At 56.0% G+C, this 17,701-nt stretch overlaps 5 protein-coding genes across 5 annotated transcripts; 3 read left to right on the top strand and 2 right to left on the bottom strand.

The window, feature by feature from the left end:
- Nucleotides 1–5,329: 5,329 nt before the first annotated feature.
- Nucleotides 5,330–7,393, top strand: CGCA056_v003099 (F-box protein; the record flags this gene model as incomplete). Its single annotated transcript, XM_037318356.1, has 2 exons — nucleotides 5,330–5,972; nucleotides 6,027–7,393. 2 exons carry the CDS (start codon nucleotides 5,330–5,332, stop codon nucleotides 7,391–7,393), a joined length of 2,010 nt encoding a protein of 669 aa, XP_037183510.1.
- A 797-nt stretch (nucleotides 7,394–8,190) lies between these two features.
- On the top strand, nucleotides 8,191–9,320 carry CGCA056_v003098 (uncharacterized protein; the record flags this gene model as incomplete). Its single annotated transcript, XM_037318355.1, has 2 exons — nucleotides 8,191–8,210; nucleotides 8,276–9,320. The coding sequence occupies 2 exons, from the start codon at nucleotides 8,191–8,193 to the stop codon at nucleotides 9,318–9,320; spliced, it is 1,065 nt and encodes a 354-aa protein (XP_037183511.1).
- Nucleotides 9,321–9,826: 506 nt separating this feature from the next.
- On the bottom strand, nucleotides 9,827–11,674 carry CGCA056_v003097 (GRIP domain-containing protein; the record flags this gene model as incomplete). Its single annotated transcript, XM_037318354.1, has 4 exons — nucleotides 9,827–10,211; nucleotides 10,264–11,366; nucleotides 11,424–11,551; nucleotides 11,626–11,674. The coding sequence occupies 4 exons, from the start codon at nucleotides 11,672–11,674 to the stop codon at nucleotides 9,827–9,829; spliced, it is 1,665 nt and encodes a 554-aa protein (XP_037183514.1).
- A 1,091-nt stretch (nucleotides 11,675–12,765) lies between these two features.
- On the bottom strand, nucleotides 12,766–14,054 carry CGCA056_v003096 (putative RNA-binding protein; the record flags this gene model as incomplete). Its single annotated transcript, XM_037318353.1, has 3 exons — nucleotides 12,766–13,757; nucleotides 13,812–13,970; nucleotides 14,024–14,054. 3 exons carry the CDS (start codon nucleotides 14,052–14,054, stop codon nucleotides 12,766–12,768), a joined length of 1,182 nt encoding a protein of 393 aa, XP_037183515.1.
- Nucleotides 14,055–14,896: 842 nt separating this feature from the next.
- smn1 (Survival motor neuron-like protein 1) lies at nucleotides 14,897–15,757 on the top strand (the record flags this gene model as incomplete). The annotated part of the gene is made up of 5 exons (XM_037318352.1): nucleotides 14,897–14,989; nucleotides 15,056–15,126; nucleotides 15,195–15,300; nucleotides 15,411–15,513; nucleotides 15,642–15,757. 5 exons carry the CDS (start codon nucleotides 14,897–14,899, stop codon nucleotides 15,755–15,757), a joined length of 489 nt encoding a protein of 162 aa, XP_037183512.1.
- Nucleotides 15,758–17,701: the final 1,944 nt, after the last annotated feature.

Genomic DNA, 17,701 nt, shown 5'->3' with positions numbered 1-17,701 from the left:
GGTATTTTCAGCGTGGAACGTTCCACATTTCCACACGGCGTTGGTTTGATTTGGCGTGTAGGTCGGTCGGCACGTTCGTGTTTGGCCGACCTCTAGATACCTTTTACCTAACGAGCATTGGGATCGCGGGGTAAATCAACATGGAGCAAGGTACATGAGCTAGTTGCCCTCAGGAATGGAGTACAGCACATACTACCGGGACGGCAAAGCAGGAGGGGGCGTATCACATCTTGGGACGGCTCACCTGGTGGCGATCTGGCCCGTGGCGCGAAGGGTCTTTCTGTGAAGACGAGTTGGAGGATGAAAGCGTGTGCGTGTGCCTGACCGCTGCAATGTCTATCGGGGCCCCCCGAATCGGGATAGAAGAGAAATCTAATTCGGAGCTAGAGATCAATGGAATTGCTCAAGAGGAGATGTTTCCACCCAATGGGAATCTTGCAGCGCTGTGGTGCTCGCCTCAACGGTTCGGACGGGTTTGTCCTTTATGCCGGCCACGTTCCCCGGTGCTTTGGCCCGGCGAGTTCCAGCAGTGCGATTCCGCGGAAGCTGCAGCAATTACCGCGTCGGGGTTCTGTTCGACCCAAGGTGCCTGTGGGATAAAGAGGAGTGCAGAGCAGGTCCAAAGGTCACGATACATGCACTGGCGGTGAAGGTAGGGGGGAAAAGGGTAAAGAGAGAGAGTCTCGGACACAGGTGATCTGGGTGTGAGGTGGGGAGTAAAACACGGAAACGTTTACGTGGTCCAGATCCGGGGTGAGAGAGGGACGTGGGCAGAGGAGGTTTGGATATCCATGAGTGTCGGTGTTCTTTACGCGGTGAGGGGCTCCTCAGAGGTACACGAATACCTCAGAGGCTGCAAGGAGTACAAAATACCCCTGGACGAGCAATGCAGGCCTTGTCGTTTTGGGCCGGGGTAGGAATTTCTGGGGTAAGAGTTGAAAAGGGAAAGTGAGTTGCTGGGGTCTTGTCACTCGCCCCTTTTTTTCTGGTGAGTGTGGTTGAGCCGCCGCAGCGCTTGCGGGGGGGAGACTTGCCTGAAATAGAGACAGGGCAAAAGGCAACTTGAGTGGTGGGCAGGCAAGTGATGGCGATATGAGTGAAGCCGACGTAAGGTACTTTGCCAGTGTGTGATCGAGAAACGACTTCAGGTTAGTGCAAAGCCGGCTTTTGAGGGGAAAACCTGGGGAAGCTTTTGGCGGCGCTGAGTGGCTGATTGGCTCGGCTTGGTGTTGCTGGGGTTGTTTGATATCTGGTCACTGGCATGTTGAACGAGTTATGCGCTACACAAGTGTTTGAGGGAGCTAGCATGACTTGACACTCTGTGGTTAAAGGCAGAAGCTGGCCATTTGGTGTCGCCCCTTGCCTTCGTTTGCGGTCGCTGCTTGCTGGTTTGTCTCCGGAGATGCTGGTCGGCAAATGTGTGCGCGTGACTTTGAGATACAAGAGGGGCGCAAAGTGGTAGGAGTGTTATTAGTAGCTGCAAGGTACCATGAGTGGTGGACATGGCGCAATGGCGTTGGGAGATGGGGACATTTGGTGACACACTTTGCAACTAATGACTAAATATTAGCAACACGTTTGTTGATGCTGTGGTCTTATTAGTCTACCGCGTGACGCGTTTGACGGAACTCTCTCTCAAGTGTTGCGGGACAGGGAACAGGAGCCACGGTGGATGAGAAACGTAGGTAGCTGAAGAGCGATGGGCAGAGTTATGTTATGGTATGTTGGTTTCAACAGAGAGGACCATGCCGACGGGGTAACCAACTGCCTCCATAACCCCAAAAACACCAGACGAAAGACGAGAAAAGTCCGCCAAGCTCATAGTGACTGCAGAATGGCCAGAACATTGCCCATTCTTCAGCTTTGCAACTGTACAAATGTGTTGCGCGCTAGCCGGACAGGGTACCGGGGAGATGGCACAAGGCGGCTGGCTTCGGTCCATCAGATTTTTTACGCAGATTTTTTTTCTTCGCTTTCCCTGCCTGGGCTCTCTGCGTCAAAAGGTGGATAATCTGGGGCAGACACCACACACCACGCGGCTAACACACAAAGTTCCTCCTAGCCCGCCAACCGGAGATCCGCTGGGATGCCACGGGTGCTAGGATCTTCCCGTTCATTCGCATCTTTTTTAACCAGATTGTACGCTCAGAGCCGGTGGAAGGTCGTCGATCTTCCAGGCTGCGTTTGCGAGGTGACTGTCACGATGGGTCCAGCCGGGGGCCGCATGCATAGTACGAGAGAGAGGTACCTCAAGTATCGTCTGTCCGGTAAGTGCATTAAAACAAGAGGTGGTGGTGACCTTTGCTGACGCCGACGATGACCCCTGGCATGGGGCATCTCTCTCATCCGGTCGTCGAGCATAGCGGTCCCCGTGCTCCGGGAACACCTTCCAACAATTTCTAAATCCTGTGTGGCCCCGTCTGAGTAGGCCTCTCAGCTCGTACCGTTACGTGCGCCTCGTCTCTTGCTTCTTCCTTTTCCTTTTCTGACGAGCCTTCGCCGCACAGCCCGAGGGCCGCATCGTTCGGCAATGGGCAAATGGGGCGGGCAAAAAGGTCAGATGACTGAGGTGACTGGCTTGAGCGTGACTTGACTGCAATATCATGGATCTGGCGGGGGAGCCGTATTCCGCCCCGGCGGTAGCGGTCTGCAACGTGGTGACTGCGGTAAGGTAAAGCCAAGCAAATTGGCGGTTGGGCATTGGCCGACGGCCCCTTGCCCTGCGCTGATGCAAATTTCCCCGACCTTTCGACTCTGCAGACGACATTTCGCCATCATCGTCACAGAGTCTGGAGGCTTTTGGCCTTGGCTGGCGGCTGGCTAGCCCCGTATTGGCAGACGGAGTCCGACGACCGGAACGGACGTCTCGGGCGTTGGTATGGAGCGACATCGCACCTTTTGGAGTTGGTTGCTCATGGCGGTCTCGGTGTTTGAGGGGCAATGAGTTGAATTGAATTGCAAAGCCGGGCGCCGAGCCGAGGAGATGGGAGATGCCAATGTCCACAGGAGTGGTTCCGAGTCAATGATTCCATGATCCATCTCATCCGCCCGATCGTCTGTCGTCAGACTTGCTTTCGTAAGGGAGCGTCCCGCATATTGCCAGCGTTTCAATTCCCTTATGCAGCTGGAGCAGAGGTTGGAATTAACTGCCAGAGACTGAGTGAGTGCAACGCTGCGAGAGCGAGACTCTTGTGTTCGATGTAACTCTGATGAGGTACAAAAAGCAAAGTACACTTCCTTTTCTTGTATTAGGTAACTTGGGACGCTGTCTTTGAGCAACGTGACTCGGCGGTTGAGAGGTCTCGGCGCCATGCTGAAAACTTTTCCCAGTTTCCATTAGTCGCAAGTTGTTACCATTACGTTTGCAAACCTCCTTTTCCTCGCCTCGTCTGATCACCTCGCAAGCCAAGCTTTCCAACGCAAACCTGTCCACGTCTCCAGGTCTCCAGCTCAGCTCAGCGCACCCAATGGCCCCGACCCTCTCGCATTTTTTTCTCTCGTCTTGCTGACCCTCCTTATGACGAGGCAGGTTTTTTTCCCCTTTCCTTTCCCCATCTTCCCAAGTGGAATCGGATCGTCCTACCAAGAAACAAATCCTTCCCTTCCCTTCCTTCACATGAGCCCTCAACTTCTCAATCCCTCCCCCTTGGAACTGGGTCTGGGTCCGGGCCCCTTCGCCCCGCTAGTCGCCCCGTCCGGTTCGAAGAGCAAACCGCGACCGACGAGCTGCGCGGGCACCATTGCCATGCCTTACGGTTCCCGTTCCTGGCCTGGCTGCTGCCCACGGCCACGGCTCCCGTCGTCTTGACCAGACAAACACTGACCAGAGAGTGACTAACCGCCCTCACCACACACACCCTTCGTCAACTGGTGTCCACGTGAGGTATGCTTCCTATAACTCGGGATGATTATGACTACACACGGTCAAACAACGGCCTGTCCGGAACAAGACAGACGTTGGCCACATAACCTGAGATCCCCGGAAGATGGACATTCCTTGACACATCTCGCGCAGCCGTTTAACGGACTGGAAACGCGAACAATGATGTTATGCTCTGATTGCTTTCAATGGCCGACTGGCTCGACGCAACACACCTATGACATTCTCATTACCAAATACCCGTCCAATCGTTGGCGACCAGGCTGCGTCGTGTCGCCAGCCCTTACCTCTAGAGGTTCTGTCGCCATCCATCTCTGCCTCTTGTCAATGTCTCGTCCCTGTACCGTACCCGACCTGGATGGATGTCGTCGTCGTCGTCGTCGTCGCCGTCCGTGAGCACGAAGCATGTCACCTGGGGACCTGGCGTACCGCCGTACCGCGCCGTGTCATGTACGGACAAGGCTCCGCCTCCATCTGGATGAAGCTCTGGATGCTCATGTGACGGGCAAGTCTCCATTCCTCTGTTTTCATTACCCAATTTTTGGCCAAGAGCAACCCTTTGCCTCTTCGACTTGCTATATTAATCTGCGGGCCGCTCACACACACACACACTCCCACCCGGTTACAAACGCCAGTACCAGCCACTCCTCCGCATGACGAGACGCCCATAAGCTGCACTCCCAGTCAGTCGCGATCGATCCGTTGGACGAGTTCCATCTCTTGCCCCTGCTCCGTCGCCTTGAAGCCCAGCCAACCTCTCACCACATCACCTCAGCGATTACGAAAAAGACGTCTTTCCTTGTGTCACGCACCACTCACTTCTGCATCCATCCCCAGTCTGCGATCCTTTCCTGTTGTTGTTGTTGTTGCCGCCGCTGCTCCTCCTCACATCCCCAGGACCCTACACCAACAAGGGTCCAGTCTCGTCCCCCCCCCCCCCCCCCAAGAATCTTGGATTGCGCCGCGTCTCTATCCGTACTCCAGACTTGTCACTTGGCTTCAGTGTTACACTTCAGAACGTTGAGGTTGGACCACCTGAACACGCCAAACCACCATCTTCCCCGCATCGCGGCAGCTTCCTCTTACCTAAAAGCCCCGGTCTTTGACTAATAGAAAAGCCCTTGAGGCTTGCTCTATCGACGGTCCCGGGCCCCCGGCCTTGTGCTTTTGCAGCAAAGTCGGTAACCTCGAGTTACTTGCGTTTTGCGCTTGCAGGGCAGCACGACTACTTTAAACGGGGTAGCTGGTTTGGATTTTTTTCTTCTTCACACCCCAAGACCCCAGCTTGACAGCGACAGGCACGCGCGCGACAGACAACCCAGCTAGCGAGCGTGTGTGCGTTGGAGTGGTTCGTGTGGTTTTTCGCTGGTGGTGTGTCGTGCAACAATTGAAACAACAAGCGCAGCGACCCGGACGGACCTTCAAGGTCAAAGTAAACTTCCTGCAGCCATGGCTACTCCGCGACCTTCAGCTCTGCCTCTCCCTCTACCTCTCCTGCCTGTACCCCATTCGCAGACCTCGTCGTCCCAGACTCCGGACCAGGACCACACCCCCCCAGGCCCTTCTCCGACAGGCCACAGTCACGGTCTCGGCCACGACCACAACGGCTCTCCGTCTCTCCAGGCCCAGACCAAATACAAAATGGACAACCCGGAGCCGCACCGACCTGATACCCCAGAAAAGAACGGCAGGTCCTCTTTCTCATCCATCCGCGAGAACGACTCCGACTTGGCGCAGACTTTCACCTCCTCAAAGGTCTCTTCCTACGCACAGAAGGCAAACGACGCCGTCGTCTTTGACTCTTCTTCCAACTCTCCTTCCCCTTTGGCCTCCCCGTCCCTAGACATGGGTGAAGTCCAGTTCCTTCCTCCCGTCACCCACCCCAACAGCAGACTCCATGGCGGGTGGTATCCTGCCAACAGCTTCAAGGGCTGGAAGCAGATCGATGTCAAGGGCAAGACAGCCAGCCGGAGCTTCAGCGACCTCCAGGCACTGCGCATGTCCTGGAGCACTCCTCCAGCTTCCCCCAAGGTCAAGGACAAGCATGTTGGCGGCCGCGCACCCATGGAGAGGCTTCCTCTCGAGATCTTAGGTGAGTCGACCCAGGTGTTCTTGGACCACCAGGGACAACACTAATGCTTCATAGGATCCATCATCGAGCTCCTAGTCCTCGATATCCCCCCGCCATATGGCACCGCGCGCCGCAACGTCGATCTCATGGCGCTTCTTATGACCTCCAGGACACTCCACGCCGCCACGCTCAACACCCTCTACAAGCACATCACCATCCCACACTCGAGAATCTTCCGCAAGTTCTTGTCCAACATCACAATGTACCCTGCGCTGGGCACCATTGTACGGCGCATGGACTTCAGCCACTTCAACAATGCGACCCTGTTCGAGTCTGCTAGCGAGCGCAAGACCACCAGGAACCTGACGGCCGAGACACTGGTGCAATCACTGGAATTGACGCCTCATCTACAGGAGTTCCTCGCCATGGAGCACATTGACGACGATCTCGACGCGGACGTGTTGCGGAAGCTCTTCTTTGGCATGCCCAGGCTGCAGGCTCTTGACTTTGCCGGATGCACCTCGCCGGCTTTCAAGAACTCATTCACATCACTGGTAGCCATGGACTGGCCCGACATGCTGTCTGTCACGCGACTATCATTCCACAAGTGCTTGACACTCCCCTCTACCCTCTTCGAGAAGATCCTCCCGCGTCTAACCAACATCACGCACCTGGACCTTGCCCAGACCAAGATCTCAGACCGCGCGCTGCAGTCCATTCCGGTCACGGCCAAGATCACCCACTTGAACATTGCCAAGTGCACTCTGCTCACAGCACCTGCCGTTATCGACTTCCTTGCCAACCACCCGGCGGTCAAGAACCTGGTCTACCTCAGCGTGGCCACCGATGCTCGGAGCCACCAACTCTTGGATGTGGAGGATGTAACACAGCTCATCCCGGTGCTGCCCAAGACCCTCAGGTCCTTGAGCCTGAAGGGCAGTCGCATGGACGATATCCACATTGATCTGCTGCGACCGCTGACCAAGTACCTCGAGGAACTGGCCGTCGGGCGCAACATGGACGTCAATGCCGCCGGTAAGCTTCTTGAGCCGGCGGACCCCGAGAAGGAGGAGGAGCCCCACACGCTGCGCTACCTCGACCTTTCGGACCTCTGGGGCAGCGAGCTCGACCTCGTCGACCTCTTCTCGACTCGGAACTCGTTGCTTCGCCCGAGCTCGGCGCCGCTAGAGGTGGTGGAGGTCTCGGAGCAATCGTTCAAGAGCTTGTCCCGGAACAGAGTCCTCGAGCGTATCGGCTGGTCCCTGCAGGAGATCGGAAGCCGATGCTGGATGGTGCGACTCCAGGACCACCGCAAGGATAGCGATCGCGGTTACCGATGGTGGAAGATGGGCGCCGACAACTGGGGCATGCGCAAGATCCCGGTCGCGCGCGCCGAAGTCGGGGGCATGTACGGGTCCTTCATGTTTGGACGCAAGCTATGAATGCATGTGAACGGCATTCGACACACGATGACAAAAAATCAACCCAAAAAGCGACTCATGGGCATTTTCAGACTTTAGCCATTGTTTTTCGATGCATTTTTCTCATTGGCATATTTATCATCGGGCGGAGTTGGGATACCAAAACAAAAAAGTTTGTTGTTTTTCTACTTCATTTACGACGGGGGCGAAGGATCCGCGGAGCTGCAGGCGGAAAAGATCGAGTGAAGGACATCAGATGAACAGAAAAAAGCATAGCGAGCAAGCAGCTACGACGAATGACTGGCTTGATGTACAATACAGAGAACGAGTGGCATAATCCCTAATCTTTATGCTCAACAACCAACTTGGCCTTTGACTAAACGTGTGAATCATGCCGGGTTCGTCTGCTGTAGTAGTAGCGCTGACATTGCTGATGGCGGGCTTTGTAACGTCGTCGTGCCCAATCGACCAGAGCTCTCGGCGTACCTGCAGGGGATACATCATCGTGCCGTCACCCGGGGCCGCCAAAGCCAGCTAATCCCTGCCCCGTACAAAGCTTCTAACTTCTGTCGCCTGGAGTATCTCACCCTTAGGTAAGCCATCCATGGTTTCTTGGCCGAAACTAAACCCATCTTACCCGTGTCCTTGGAACACGGACAGCCTTGCGCCTTGACCCCTCCAACTTTCCAAAGAAGACAGTTCTCTCAGCCTTCTCGAGCTTCCATACCGCTGCGAGACTCTGGGCGATTCTGCGTCTCTGTATTTTCGGTATAGTTTGTAGAGGGCAAGACACGCCGGCCGTGTCATAACCGCCCATCATGGCCTTTGGCTGGGCCGAGTAAGCTACCCTGTCCACTTCAACGTGCATCACCACCAACAACAACTAACACTCTGCGACTTCAGACTGCGCTCCCTCCTCCTCGTCTTCGGCCCAATCCTCCTCCCAAAGGCAATCTCAGCCTACCGCTCCATCCGCACCGCCTCGCAACACCGCGCCGAGCCGGTTCCCCCACCCCCTCACGTCGCCTGCGCCCTCGGCGTGCTGACCGTCCTCGTCCTCTTCTACCTCGCAAAGACGCTCCCGCCCTTCGCCCCCGAAAACGTCTTCGCCCTCACCCAGTCCCGCCTCCAGATCCCCGTCGACGTCCTCTTCACCCGCCTCGCCTCGCTTCGTCCCGATGGCCTCCTCAACCAGGCGGACGAGCGCCTGCGCGCCCGCTTCGTCAACCTCGAGTCTCGCCTGCTGTACCTCTACCTCGGCCCCGCCGCGCTCGCCGACTGCCCCTTCTGCAAGTCCGACGAGCCCAAGAGCTACTTCTACTACGCCCTGCCCGCCATCGTGTTCCTCCACCTGCTGAACCTGGTCGTCATCGCGGTGGTCACGTCCGGCACCATCACGGGGCGCGACGGCGCGCGTTGGCGCAGCTACGCGACCATGGCCGCCGCCGCCCTCTGCATCGCCGACCTGAGCCTGGTGAACCAGTACGACTACTCGGCCAACGCCTCCGCCCTGCGCCTGCCCGAGATCGACTTCTTCTACTGGAAGGCCCGCGCCCTGCGCTACGTCGCCCTCGCGCTGCTCGACGTCGGCCTCGGCGGCCTGCTGTTCCTCTCCAGCACCTGCCGCGCCTTCCTGCAGCCGCCCTCCGAGGCGGAGCGCGTCGAGGCGAGCAACCGCCTGCTGAACAGCGTCCGGAGCAAGATGAACGCCCTCGGCATCGTCAAGAACACCACGCTGAGGGACGAGGAGCTGAGAAACAGGAGCCAGGCGTACTGGCTGCACGAGGTGCGGCTCGTCAGGGAGGTGATGGAGGAGCGGGAGGTCATCGAGGGGGTGAACAATGCTCTCGAGAACCGTATCAACATCCAGACCATCACCGCCGATGCCGAGAACTATGCCAACAGCGTGTTTTCGCCTCTGGAACAGGGCCAAGAGCAGGCGCAGTAGGCTTGCCGTAGACTAGAGACATAGACAGTGTTAAGACGCAGGACAAATGTGTCCTTTCCCCCCCCCACTAATGCAGACACGTTATGAATGCTTGTGCAGTCCAGAAGAGAAACATGTTATTTTTAATACGCCTCTAGGGCCGGTAATGCGCAAAGTGTTCCCATTGCCTCCTTCTCCTGTTGGATCGGACCATTCTCATCATCACAACCCCCCGGCTTTGCCTTCCCGTCTTCGTGAACCAAGTCCTCTCCCCCCCTTTCCCCCTGAAAAACGACAATGCTGCATGCCCGCTCATCTGAATGCCTGCCCTCCCACGCGAGCGCTAACAACGCCGGTTTTTTTCTTTATATAACATGTGTACAACATGCCGGCTGCCTGGATATCGTCACAGCGCGGCGGTATGCATTTCGTGAGAAACATGTTCAGTTTCTTGATACCCAAAAGAAGCCCCGCTTGCCCGTCTCTCGTCACTCGCGAGACGACTGACCGTACCACGATGACGGCCTCTATCCGCCGCGAGTGTCGGGCCTCGTTGCCGCGCTGCTGGCGCTGTCTTTGCGGTCTCGCGGCGCTCCAGCCTGGTCTAGGCCCTCTTCTGCGCTGCGCTCCAGGAAGCCAGCCCACAGGTCGGCGAGCGACTCCTTGTTGGCTGACGTGGGCGTATCCGAGAAGAACTCTGCGCTGAGGGATGGCGTGCTCGGCGTGCGGTGGAAGGGCGAAGCTGGCAAGCGCAGGCTATTTGTCGAGGTGCCGGGCCGAGCGAGCCCGGCTTGCTCGCGCTGCTCGTCGTTCCAGTTGAGGTAGCCAGCCATGACTTGCAGGATCTGGAAGCGCTTGGGGTCTCCGCGGTCCAAAGTGAGGAAGTGGAGCATGTGATTCGTGACGACTTGTCTAAGGCAGGATTAGTAGGCTGTAATGGCGGAGGCTGGTGAAAGCAGCATACCTATCAACATTATCTTCAGGTTTCGTCTTCTTCAGGTAGCGGAGGGCCTTCGTGAGATGGTCATTGAGTACAATGGCCTCGTGTCGCAGCTTGCCGATGAGAAGGTTCTTCTCCTTGACCTCCTTTTCGAACGGCGCTGTCCGCTCAAGCTCCTTGGTGAGGTTATCCTTGGCGGTCTCGGCCTCCGTGGCTCTGGCGTCCGCATCTTGGACCAGCTTCTTCAGAGCCTGGAGCTGCTCCTCTGACGTCTCGACCATCTCGCGCAGCTCCTTCTTCCGCGCTTCTTGGATCTCGCGCAACGCCTTCTGCAAGTTGTCGATAACCTGCGACTGGTGATCTCGCTCGGATGCGGCGCTCTCGTAGCCCTCTCTAAGGCTGTGAATCTGCTCCTCCAGTTCCGATACCTTCTCTACTAGGCTCTCCTTGACGGATCGTTCCTCCATGGCGATGACTTCCCATTCGCCCATTGCATTTGTCGTTGTTTCCACCTCCTCCTTCAGGCTAGCCACCACTCGTGTCAGCTCTTCTCGCTCCTTCACCCAGTTTTGCTGAGACAAGTTGCTGCGGCTGCGCAGGCTGTTCGCCTCGCGCGAGGTATCCTGCAGCTCCTCCTTGAGCTTAGCAAGCTCATCTTCAGATGCTCTCGAGCCATTCTGCAGCTCTTCGTTCTGCGCCTCGAGCTCTTCGATTCGCTCCTTGGCCTCTTCGAGTTCGGCTCGATCGCGCTTCAGACGTTCGCCGAGTGTCGACTTGAGGTGATTGACACGTTCCAATAGGCTTTGGTACTGCTCCTCCGCCTGCTCCTTGGCCGATGACGTCTCCTCCAGCTCAGTCTTGAGATTTGAGATGGTTTCATCGTGTGTTCCTTGAATTGTCTCCAGCTGCTTCCTCAGTGTCTCGACCTCTGTTCGTAGTGCCTCTCTTTCCTTTGTGAGGGCGTCTAGTTTCGCGGTGGCATCTCCCCCAGCTCCCAGGTCGTCTGTCGGCTTCTCTATCGGCGGGTTCGCATGTCCATTACTCGTCGGCCTCTCGGTATGGCCATTGACCGTTGTGTCCTTGTCTGCGGTCTGGTCGGGGCTGGACTCTTCCGTGGGTGCGGCGTCCTGCGACAGCAGTCAGATCAATCAGGCTAGAAAGGCAACGACACAAGGGAGTATCACCTGCACCGGGGTCTCCGGCTCATCATCGCCATCCTCGGCAGCGTCGCGTTGCGGGGTAGTGCTGTCGGTTTCTATCGGTTCCTTGGGCTTGTTTGCATTCTTCTTCTTCTTGTTATTCTTCTTTTTCCCTAGAAGCGTGGCCAGACAGGTTAGCGCTGCGATCGCATCATTTGCCTCCGAGGGGTGGATTCAATCGGCGAACCTGAAGATGCGTTTTGGACCGGGTCACTAGAGGGAGCGGCGGCCGACATGTTGGCTTCTCAAATGCATCGGAAGGTGTGCAGAGCCCTTTGAGCTGGTATACGCTGGGTGGAACGGGCTATTTTTTCGAGGTTCGTCGGGAGGTTGCAAGATGTCTAGTTTGGCATCGGGCGGGTTGGTATGTACTTACACAACGTAAGCTAGGTTCGCAAATTAGCGAGCGTGTTCACTTCACACGCGGAAGGTACTGCCCCCCACACTGGTCGGAAAGCTCCACTAAAAGCACCGATAACGATAAGTATTAGCTAAGGACAGCGCGTCTAGCGCCAACCGTTTGCTGAGAACTAACGGTCTTTCTCTCAAGTCTCAATTGAAACGTGCTTCGCTCGATGGGGTCTTTGAGTTATTTCTTTGTGAATCAGCAGGTTTGATTGCTTTTCCCTTCAAGTAATCTAAGTTGACTTGTAACTTATACAGTGTCCTGGCATGTATCAGCACAGGATCGATAGATGAAACGACGGCCTCGACAATTGGTCAACCGACCAACACGAATCACACCTTGGTCTCGCAGTCTGACATTGACTTTAAATTAAATGGCTTTCTGCAAATGAGGTAACCAATTTCATTCTTCAGTTAAATTCCCGTACTTGGTCACATGAGATAATACAAGCAATTACGAAATGCATGGCGCAGATGACTGAGAGATACGACCCTGCTTTACGAGGTGCATCGGTGACTGGCGACCACAAACAGGTCGGCGCGCCGACAGCTGCGTCGATGGACCCATTGCGGTTGCTGACTCAGCGTTATCTTATCAGCTGCAAGACCTTCAAGAGGCTCTGCTTCGTGACGAAATTTTCCTCTTCTTCTTCTCTTCTTCACATATTTTACCCTTCGCTGACATAATTTTTGATCGAGCCCATTTAATCAATGACTTGGTCTTTTTTGACGCTGAAGCAGAGTAGATTCGCCTTTTATAATCCCGGCGCTTGCCCCAATTTGAATGGGTGCGACGGGTTCGCTATGCGCGTACACATCCCAGTGATTACCCTTTTTTGATGGACTCCCCAAGCATTAAATGCAGCAGAAATATGCAGAACAACTTTTCAAACACTCGTGACGCGGGACATGATGAAGGAGTTTAGTTCTTGGACTTTCTCCTGCCGCCCTTCTTCGCCTTTGCCTTGGTCTTGGGCGTCTCCGCTGCCTCTTCCTCCGCCGCAGGGGCAGCCTCCTCAGCAGGCTTCTCCTCAGCCGGTGCTGCCTCAATGGCCTTGGGCTCCTCGGGAGCGTCGATAGCCATAGGCTCAGGCGGCGGCGCGACGGCCTTCTTCAGGTCGGGGGTGTCGAATTCGTATCCGATCGCCTTGAGCTTCTTAGCACGCTCCTCGCGCTTCTTCTCCTCCCTAGAGACTTTCTGGGCCCAAGTCGACTCCGTCCTCTTCTTCGCGACCTCGTTGGCAGCCATCTTGTTCCATGGGATCTTCTTGAAGCGCTTGTTGGCACCCTTCCACAGGTTCTCGTGCAGCGACTCCTTGGGGACGGTCTTGACCTTGAGGATGTGGCCGAACAACAGGTAGCTGTCCATGGTCTTCGCGACAATCTGGGCGGTGCTCTCCTCGGCGAACTCAATGAAAGCCCAGTGCTTGCTTGCGCCCGTCTTCTTGTTGCGGGCGAGTCTCAGCCTGTTAATCTTGCCAAACTGAGAGAAGTAGCCCTTCAACTCGTGCTCGTAGAAACCATGGGGCAGTCTCGAGATGAAAACCACGCCGGGCTCCTCGCTTGATCCTCCAATGGACTTCTTCTGCTTCTTGCTGATCTTGGGGATCGTTCCCACGTCCTGGCCTTCCTTGAAGAGGGTTCCGTCAGCCTCGGGCGCGTCCTCCGGGTCCAACCCAGCCGCGAGTGCCTGGATGTCGGCATCGATCTCCTCGTCAGAGTCGCCGCCATCCTCGATAGGAATAACAGAAGTCTCGGCCTCCTCCTCGACGACCTCGGTGGTCTCGGGCTCAGGCTCTGGCTCTTCAGCGGGCTCGGGCTTGGCAGCAGCCTTCTTGGATTTCGGGGTGGTCTTGGGGGTGGCCTTCGCGGGCTTCTGCTTCTTCGCGGCGACGGGCGAGGCCTCCTCGGGGGCTGGAGAAATGGTTGTTAGCCAATGCGCGAAAGAATACCGACGATGTTCTATACCTTTACGCTTGGGAGTGGCCTTCTTCTCAACCTTCTCGACCTTCTCGGCCTTCTCGGCCTTCTCAGCCTTGGCCTTCTTGGGCGCAGGTTCGGTCTTCTCGACCTTCTCGGCCTTGGTGGCCTTCTTGGCCGCAGGCGCGTTCTCGGCCGCGGTGACCGCTGTACTAATGTAAGAGTTTGAACTTTGAGGTCGCGGAGAGATTATAACTTACATCTGGTTCTCTTCCTCAACTCGGGGGCCATATTTGTTAATGGTTGGAGATGCTGTTGAGTGTAGACAAATCGGTGGCACCAGCGATCGAGTACCTATCGCAAGAACGAAAAAATAAAAATTTCCTGGATTCTGCCACGCAGATACGGGGGCGGTGAAGCTAGCACCCCGCTGGCACGGTGCCCCGGGCTGTTCTGGCCAGGGACTTTTTAGCGGGGCATCGGTGCTGAAGGAGCGACGAATCCGACAGCTCTCAGCACCGCGACGCGCTAAGCTCAACTCTTAAGGAGCTCGCTCAATCGCTGTGCGGGTTGTCGTTCGAAAGACCATTTCGGTTCCTGTCATTGAGCCGCAACAACTTCGTCATCTTCAACAACACATCTCAATTCAGGTGAATCTTCGCTTTACCCGGACTGCTCGCCTAAGTGCTCCCGTCAGTATACGGTCTGTTGCTGACAACGCCCAAGAAGTAAAACACCTGATCTCACCTAGCATCTCCGTTGTTTAGCCCCAGTTCCGTAGCAGCAGACGAAGACGAAGGTGACGTCCGCGCCTTTAGACTCAACTTGTCGACGAACAAAAGCGATTGAGCGCAATTGCAGCACCAAAGAGGAACCTGTCCAGGAAACCGGAATAACATCATTCCTTGCATCAATCGCACGGCTTCGACAGGAACCGCTAGGTCCACACACACACACTCACCTCTCAAACTCACTCTATCTACTCAACACCGTCAGGCAGGCCTTGACCCTTGCCTCTGGCACTCGAACAGTCGAGAACAGACCAAAGGCTCGACCTGCACTGCCGTCATTTCCCCAATTTTCCCAGACACGTGCTTCTCCGTCATTGAGACAGCTCCTGCACAGCTCCCAAGATGCCTAGCAACGACATGGATATGACGCATGCTGAAATTTGGGACGATTCTGCCCTCATAGACTCTTGGAATGAGGCTCTGAACGAGTACAAGGTGAGAGCCCCCCGTCTGAGCCAGGAGAACATCCCCACGAGTGTCAGCGGCTGATCGTCTGGGCAGAAGTATCACAGCATCCACGCGAAGGGAGGCAGACTCGAAGATGTCGATCTTCAGGAGACCTCCGAATCCCAGTATGACCAGACTCTCCTCCATATTTATGAAATACCAAGAAGATTTCTGACATTCCATGATCTCCTAGGACCCATAAGACCGGCGACTCAGAAACGAAAGCGGTCGATCAGGCTGAGATCGTGGACGACAGAGAGGTAGCCCACGAAACGAAAGGGGCGGGCGGCAGCACGGATGTAAAACAACCCATTCACCCCAGAGGAAATCCAGGCAGATCAGAAAAGCTTGGCATCCATCTGTCCTGCATCTTGTTCGCTTCCGCTAACGCATTCCTTGCCCGCTCCAGGTTCAGTCCAAAGTTGGCGCGCCCATCGCAAAGCCTATCTCGGGCAGCAGCGGCAGCGTCCCAAGTCCTGCGACAATGGGCCCGCAAGGTCTACTTGGCTCAGGTATGTGTAATGAAAGCCCTGCGTACTCGGAATGTTGAGGCTGCAATCTGCCCAGTGCCGCTCCCGTTCTGCCAAAGGATGAAAGAAGCCGTGACTGACCAGGACGCCCTTGTGGTTTTGATCTGCAGTGCAAGACGAAGGACTGAAGAGACTACTGATGTCTTGGTACTACGCCGGATACTACACTGGCCTTTACGAAGGCCAGCAGCAGCAACAGCAGCAGACACAAGAGCCGCGACAATGAGGCTGAGTTGACTCCTTTGAGCTGGGTTAAGGAAGACAGGGTGGTGTGGGGAATGGGGTGAGGTCGAACGTCCTGAGAAGCGGCTACGCGAGAGTTTATCTGATCGACGTGCGGGAGGACGAGTCTGTAACACGATCTGTTCCATCATCCGATGATGCAACGGCGCCACACCGTTCCTTGTCTGAGGTTCGCCATGGCATGTGTCACGAACGACAGGAGCGCAGGCTTTTCGGTCAGCAGCGCTCTGATTCGCCATTTTATCCGTTCTTCTGCAGTCGCAGCGCCCAGATGTTCGGTCTTGGGACGGAGTAATTCTTTTGGTTGTCCAAGTCGGGGTCGGGCGAACTTGAGCTGGCGGGTCCTTCGAGAGCCCCAATGCAACCATGCAAACCTCGTGGCTGCTGCGACAAAATTTGGCAATTAGCGCGCTCGTGTCCTCTCGCCCAAGAGTTCGTTTTGTTTCACTGTGGACGGGTCTAGGCTTGGTCAATCTTCTCCTCTCCGCACTGCAGCAGGAGGGGGAAAAAAGACCCATGTCCCCATTTCGTCAAAGTGTCCATTTACGCGCTTCTGCAAGCCAAGTAGGAAGACACATGGGGGTCAAGGCGGAGCAAGATCCGAAAGGAGCCTTAACAGCGCGGGATAGCGGGATAGAAGAGATGACACTACTAGTGCCAACCTAGGTAGCCGAGATGGCCTCGTGTGTCGTGGGAGATAATAACGATAGGGAGGTCTTAGTTGACATATGGGTTGGTTCATTGCCGTAGTAATTGGAATATTGGAGCCGGGCCTCAAGCCGGACTTGGAAAGGAACGTGGAGTTGCAGTGTCCACCGATCTCCTCGGGCTCGCGATTGAAGGCCCGTCAGGCTGTTTAGCGAGGTCTACATGTTTCCGAGGAAATCAGAACAGATTGCAGTGACTTTCTTGAGCGCAAAGGCTTCATGCGGCCTGCAAGCCGTTTGCGCATCCCGGCGCCATACGTAGGTGACATGCTCGGCAACCCATGCGTCCCAGCGGCTGTCTGTTGGGCCGGCTACCCGTCAATCTGCACAACGAGCATGGTGATCCTCCGGTCCGGAGATACTCATCACTTTACGCGTGGATGGCATGCAGTGCAGTGGTCGAGTCGTTCGACGCGCGGGCTCGGATCCAGCGGATCGAGGTTTGACAGGAGGAGGGCCGCGGTGCCGTTTCCCTTCGGTCGATCCCCGAGCGACGAGATGCGACAACGCTACCAACATCAGGTTTAATGACAGGAAGACCTCCGAGTGCTGCTGCTGGAGGATGCCAGCAACGGGTGAGAGGGAGAAGGCTGAAGCGGACGTCGCATTACAGGCTATCTCGCTGGCGCGCGACCAAGGAATGACAAGACGATGGCAGTGCTGGAAGAGAAATAAGCCGATGTCTAGCGCCCGATGGCCTTGTGTCAGGTCCTGGTTCAGTCTCTGGTTGGGCAAACGGTAGCAGCAGGGCGTTAATGGTGGCAGTGGGCAGCCAAGTCGGTGTTGAGACTGGACGAGCAGGGTCCATGGGTTTTTTGGAATTAGTCTGCTAATAAGAGTTGCTCAGAGTTGGGATGGGGTGGTTTGCGGTTACAGCGTGTGGCTGCTGACAAGGGCGGGTAGATGAGCAAAGTTGAGTGGACAGGAGCACTGAGCAGGCAGGGCAGGGACTCTACTAAGAGTATGGATGACGACGGAGGGGCGGCTGGGCTGGACTGGATTGGATCGGTCTCTTCTCGTTTTGTTCTCCATCACACACGAGGTCTTGGGTATTTCTTGGTGTTGTGGGCCGGGAAGACTCGCCCGCGGTCAGAGGACGTGGAGCGGATGGAGCACTGCAATGGTTGTACCCCCAACGGGCGAGAGTCTAGAGAGAATGTGGCAGAGAAGGGGATAGGGAGAGACAGAGACAGTGAGATGGGAGGCGGGCTTGTTTCACA

This window comes from Colletotrichum aenigma (assembly GCF_013390185.1).
Source record: "Colletotrichum aenigma strain Cg56 chromosome Unknown KSG_Cg56_contig02, whole genome shotgun sequence".
Classification (NCBI taxonomy): Eukaryota; Fungi; Ascomycota; class Sordariomycetes; order Glomerellales; family Glomerellaceae; genus Colletotrichum; species Colletotrichum aenigma.
Note: the sequence above shows the minus strand (reverse complement) of the source record. Positions and strands in the feature narration are given on the sequence as shown.